A 6,281-nucleotide genomic window follows, 5' to 3' on the forward strand; every position below is an offset into this window, starting at 1 on the left:
TGTTTTAGAAGAAAATGCTAGGAAAGTATGTAAAAACACGTCAGCACGTTTCTACCCGTCGTAAATTCCATTCTCGTGTCGCTGATTCGGGCAATGCACAATTGCGAATGTGGAAAATAAAAAGCACGAAAAAACTCACGAAATGAAAAAAAAAATCGGCTTTGCAAGGATATAGCATAGATAAATGTTTTTCTTGCATTTTCAATGCCTTTACTTTCATAAAGATCCCTGGTAAATATTAAAGTCTTAATTAGCAAAACTGTTTTTCTCTCACATACAAAAAAGAATTATTTTCTATTTTCTTTTTCTAAAGATGATTTAAAATCGCGTATTAGACATTGATAAAGAAATTTTTTTGCTCTTCTACAATAGCATTACTATTCGTATTGGTTGATTAGCAAGATTATTATTATTTATAAGATTAACAAGAATGTCAAGGTGCTTGCGCGCTTAATTAATTGTCCAATGAATTAATCCAATCATTATCTTGGCGCCTACGAGATTCCGCCCTTCCAATCGATTTGTCTTCGATATGGTAGTGTACACTTTAACAATGCGCATTAAAGATACACGGCAGCGAATCAGAGGTAAACAATATGCATTGTCATTATACTTTCTCTCTACTACCGTTGTAATTGACGTCATCTCGCATTAAATCCTAGTTACATAATATAACTCGGACATGATATCATTCACAAATTATAATCTAATCAGAATTCTCTCATTTTTTTGTAATTAACTTATTAATTAATACATTATATTACGAAATCTCTTACAAGGACTATTATATTTGCGTCATAAATTCTGTTATCACTATAATATAAATATAATATTATAGAAGTTTTTTTTACTAATCGCAGACTTTGCAAAGTAACATTTCTGCAAAGATACATTATCGTGACATTTACTTGAATTAACATATTATCGCGCATTCAAATGCTTATATTTAGAACACCTATTCTTCTCTCTTTTTCAAGCCAAAGCGTCAAGGTAAAGTTAACAAAGACACGATTTTTTCTCATACATTATACATATGCAGTCGCTATGTAAACGATCATTGTCAATTTATTCAACGAATGGTATTGTTCTGCATAAAAATCACAGGGGCGATAAGTGTAGGTCGTATGCTAATGATGAATTTAGCGCGAGCAGGCGGGACGTTAAAAATTTGAATAATATAGATTGACTTGCTCAATTATAATCAAGGCATTAATAAAAGATGCATCCCTCGCACTTACACAATACAAGATTTTAACTCCCGGTTTTGATATATGATAATTTCTTCAATTAATTTTTTTAACTAGCCTCACACATATTTTATTGTATGTGAAATAAAAAAGAAAAATAAACGAGAAGATTTAACAGAAAAAAACGTATTAATTAAGAACGCTCGACACTCACCTCGAACATTACGGTCTCGTTTTAATCGAGCAGTTCTAGGTAAGGATCTGCTTTTAGACTCACCTGTAACAGAAAAGAGAAACGTATTCAAATTATTCGAGATGTTGCCAAATAAAATTCTTAAACTCGAAACAATATTAATTATCAATTTTGTCAGTTGTTAAAAACAATTTTAGTATTACATAAATAAGATCTTAATGTATACCATCTTATGCGCTTTTCATATAAAAATGTTACCTTCTTGATTTTTATATTTAACCTATTTAATAAATTTTACATTAATTAACGATATTTGTAGAACATTAAAACATCTTAACGGTACTATATAGCATCGATTTTATTATTAACATCGATGCGAAGAGTATCATCATAGCGACTTCATTTCGATATAGCGACCCTATTCGCCGCGACAGGAGCATCAACTGCACGCATCCGCGGTCACAGAACCAGAAGTTCTGCCGCGCCGGTTCTGTTATGCGGCTCCGTTTCGCGGCTTTTTCGCGGGGACAACTTTTTCACAGCGCATCGCACGGCTGTAATGGATGTTCTCCGACCGTATCCGAAGAGAGAGAGAGAGAGAGAGAGAGAGAGCACGCTCCAATTCTTGTTCCAAGTTCCGAGACTGCGCCAAGTACAGCTACGGTTAGCTGGCAGGTAAGACGTTGCATCCGTTCGTCGCACGTGGACACTTTCGTCTAATTGCGCGCGCCAAGCTGTCGTGCTAATTACAGACTGCATTCTTTTTGTTTTCTTTCTTCTACAATTGAATGCATGACTAGAAATTATACGAGGAGATCTGACTGCAGATTCTTACTAGAACCGATTTATTTCGATCAAGATGCAGCGTTTGAATCAAAATCTTTCTCAAATTAAATAAATTGGTATTGATATTGTAAGAAAAAAAACATTGTAAAATTTTTTATATTTTGTAGTAGCTATATATAATTCGGCAAAATGAAATTAAGATAAAAAACTGCAAGAGAAAATTTTGAGAAAAAGTTAAAAATTTTAAATCTTGCATTAAATATTTCTCAAACAGACATAAAAAAATATATATATATAAACTGTGCAAAAAATATAAAATATAATCACATTTTGGCATAAAGTTTAAAAGTCAAAAGTAAAAGCAATATTGTAGATATATAATTTACACATTTCATATCCCCTTTTTTTGAATAGGCTTTCTAATTTTCATTCAAGTTTAATCCGTCGTACAATTCAACGACACTTTCGTCAATACGCATCCATCAAGAAATATTCTGCCGCGGGCAAAATTCTTGAGGAGACTTTCTACAAAATGACGTCTATTGCGAAATTATTATCATACCATGTATGTGCGTCGACGCATTATTACGGGCGCCAAGCACCGTAAGACGGCGGGGATTTCGACCATGAAGAGACAGCTGGCAGTTTAGTCGAACCGTTTTTCCCCAACCTGCTAGAGGAGATCTTTCAACTAATTGCTCGTCTCCCGGAACGGTCGCGGTGGATCTTCGGTGACATTGAAATACGCGAGATGCGCGCAAATATTTACAGTAAAGGAGAATGTCTAATAAAATCGCGAAAACGTTTGATCTAGTTATGTCCCCAAATAAAATAAGCGCATATTTCTTATCGATACAGTTAAACTTGTTCCAATTCCGATAAGATACATAAAAACGCAATATCAACCGTTGCAAAAAAGATCATAAAAAAATAAGAAAAATAGTCCTAACGGAAGATGGAAGGTATTTAAAAATATATTTTAAACTAAGAATGTAAAGCAGGAGAGTATATCTCTCTCGACTGATATCAATAATCTTTCGCAATTATTCTCTCTCTCTCTCTCTCTCTCTCTCTGTATAATTTTACCACTACAAACGTGGCAATAATTATTAAGTATCACGATACATGATAATTTATTATCATCGTGCCCTCTTTTTAAGAAAAGAGAAATTCATAATAATCCCGATTTATCTAAAACATGATTCGCGCGAGAAAATGCAAATTCTGTCAAGATTTAATCATACTTATATCCTTTTTGCTAATATTTTCGAAAGTATCAATCTTGTTTATTGTAAAAGGAGAAACGATGTTTAAAAAAAGAAGATAGAATAATGTTTCTTTTGCTTCCTCACGCAAACTGCATCGGATGATTGATCGCTCGACACGTAATCGTTATCGAAACTAGATTTACAACGTTGCTCCTAACATGTGAGCGAGAGAATTTTAATTCCGACTGAGACTGCTAATAGTCGTTAAGTGCATGTAAGTCGTCCCGGAATAAGTCGTCAACGCAAAAATAAATTTACTCTCGGGACTTTTCACGCAACTTTTTAGCCGCCTCGATCTCGCGTAATAAGTTCCTTCTGCGGAGAAAGTATAGACAAGACATACACAGCTCAGATCATCTCTCTATTAATGTATCGTTGGCCTGTTTCTTAGTCCCAATAGTAATTATAATCGATTTGATATCCAATTAAGTTCTGTATTTGCAAGAAAATGTCAACATACTATGTGAAAGTATCGACTTTCTTAAGGAAATTAATACAAAAAATATGCAAAAACATAATATTAATGAAAAATGTTATATAATAACGTTAATAATAAAATATAAGTTTCACATGTTAAAACTATCTTGTAAAATAGAGTTAAAACTATCTATTCACTATCTTATAAAATTATGTGTGTACACATATGTAAAAAAATATACAAATATAATATTATGTATTACAAACGAGATTAATTCATGCAAATTTAATTTAATCGATACAATGATTCGTTATTCATATCTAATTAATAATCCAATAAATATTTCACAATAATATATGATCGAGTAACTACAAAGAGATACAAATATTCTCGTTTTCGTTCGGGAAGCGAACGCTGTGTGAAATATTGCCACAATTTGTATTACATAAAACGATTACAAGAGTTAGTCGTCACGTTTATAATCATTGGTATAATTATGATGGCAATCATTTGTGAGTCAGCAATAATCCTCTTCCGCACAATGATCACGGTATCTTTTTTCTCGACGTGAAATCAAAAGTGAAATGCCGAAACGGTGTCGGTGAACCGACCGCTTTTAGAATTTCTCATTCTTTCGATTAGAATTGGATGTTGTAATTTTAAAAGAGTGCAGCTGATAAAGTTACACGTTCTGTACAAGCCACGAAATACGGCCGAGAAGATTGATTGGCCTAGTATCTGTAGCTTCGTTTTCTCTTCAGCGTGAATTCGGATACCACTTTACGATCGTCTTGACAATCATCGTAAGGTGTTTGCGCGCGTAAAAGCGAAACGGGAAGGCGCTTGTGCAACTTCTTTTACGGTATTTACTCGCGTAATCGTTCACGCCAAAAGAAGAAGTGAAAATGTGGATTTCGTAGAGCACACTTTACCGTGACAAATAATTGCCGTTCTCTAGATAATTAACGTCAAGGTTTATTTAATCGATATCTATACAACGTTTCTTATAATTTTTCTAGATTATATATATATTATATATATATGAGAAGTTTTACAAAATTTCAAAGATTTAAATTTGTTTTTAAATGATATTTGATGCGCTTGAAAAAGAAGTGCACTAAGAAATGACTAATATTAATATTAATTCTCTTTTATTTAAAAAGAGAAAATATTTTTCTAAATATTGTCAGATATAAATAATGATTACTCGTCTTTACATCATGTTATCTATTCGAGATATAATACATAATACATAATAGAGCAGTTTTGTAAAGATTGAGATAAAAAATATAATTTTTTAATGGTCATGGTCTTCGTATTTTTAAGAAGTTTCGGAATTGTTTATGTAACTTTATTTAAAAAAATATAAATTCGTCAAACAAAAATTATTTTGCATCAACATAGTTTGTAAAAGAAAAACTACATTTCTCTGTATTAAAAATTTAAATTTTGTAAAAAAGAATTATACTGATTAAAATACTGAAAAATGAAGTTTATTTCTTTATTTGTCTAAATTTGCAGAAGTGGCTTTATACGCGACAATCTAGCCGTATGTAAAATCATAATAAATAAAACAAGCAATACGGAAAATGCTGTAAATGACGGCCGTAACAAAGCCCACTTATATTTTTCACATAATTGTTTCGCGAGGCAATATTTTTGTGAAAATTATATTTTAATGGTACCTGGCGTTATTAAAACACATCTCGGAAATCGTATACATACGCTCGGAATATTTTCCCTCGGTTTAGTCGTTTACATTTTAATACAGTTATATAGAGGCAGAATTATGATTAATTTAAAAGCGCGTGCTTTTATATTTCGTTTTGTATCTTTTTGATACTGGTACGAATCTCTCCCTGTTAATAATATTTTTAATGGATACACCAGCAAAGAGTGCTTTACAACAAAATACATACAAAATACAAAATGCGTTATTTAACTTTCTGCTAAATTGCACATAAAATCATGACTGGCGAATGAAACGAGATAATACTCGCAGAAAAAAAAATACTGATATACATATAAAATCTACTTGATAGAGAAAATTAACGGGATTTTCACCTCAATTTTACGACGTAAAATAACGGAATGTGTAGTGATATTTTATTCTAGCGTAGTGATATTTTATTCTAACGCATACATAAATGCATGTTGCTTTCTGATTTATACCAGAGCAATAACGATTAAATTGCATTCGCTATGAGAGAAACGTTGAAAATTCGTCCTCTCTCGTTTCAACGATGATGAATCGATGGAAACAACGTTTCAATATGTGGTTCGTCGAAATTGGGCGCACGTTTAAAACGCTTTTGTCGGTTTGCTCCGAGAAAGACGACGCGCCAGAATCGAGTTTGATACTCCAGAAGAGATATCGCGCAAAACACACATATCATGCGTATAACGGATCATCTTTTTCCCTTGCACGA

At 32.5% G+C, this 6,281-nt stretch overlaps 1 protein-coding gene across 14 annotated transcripts in view; it reads right to left on the reverse strand.

Annotated features, from left to right (window-relative positions):
* Positions 1–6,281, reverse strand: part of LOC115238444 (probable Ras GTPase-activating protein) — a 304,505-nt gene that overhangs the window by 95,616 nt on the left and 202,608 nt on the right. Inside the window, exon 2 of one of the 14 annotated variants that reach the window (XM_029812348.1) lies at positions 1,402–1,464. The exons of the other annotated variants lie outside the window; for them this stretch is intronic. Coding sequence (XP_029668208.1) covers positions 1,402–1,464 — 63 coding nt within the window. The remainder of the gene's footprint in view (positions 1–1,401; positions 1,465–6,281) is intronic. 14 annotated transcript variants of the gene reach the window in all.

The sequence above is a fragment of the Formica exsecta genome, unplaced genomic scaffold, assembly GCF_003651465.1.
Source record: "Formica exsecta isolate Colony F162 unplaced genomic scaffold, ASM365146v1 scaffold115, whole genome shotgun sequence".
Lineage (NCBI taxonomy): Eukaryota > Metazoa > Arthropoda > Insecta > Hymenoptera > Formicidae > Formica > Formica exsecta.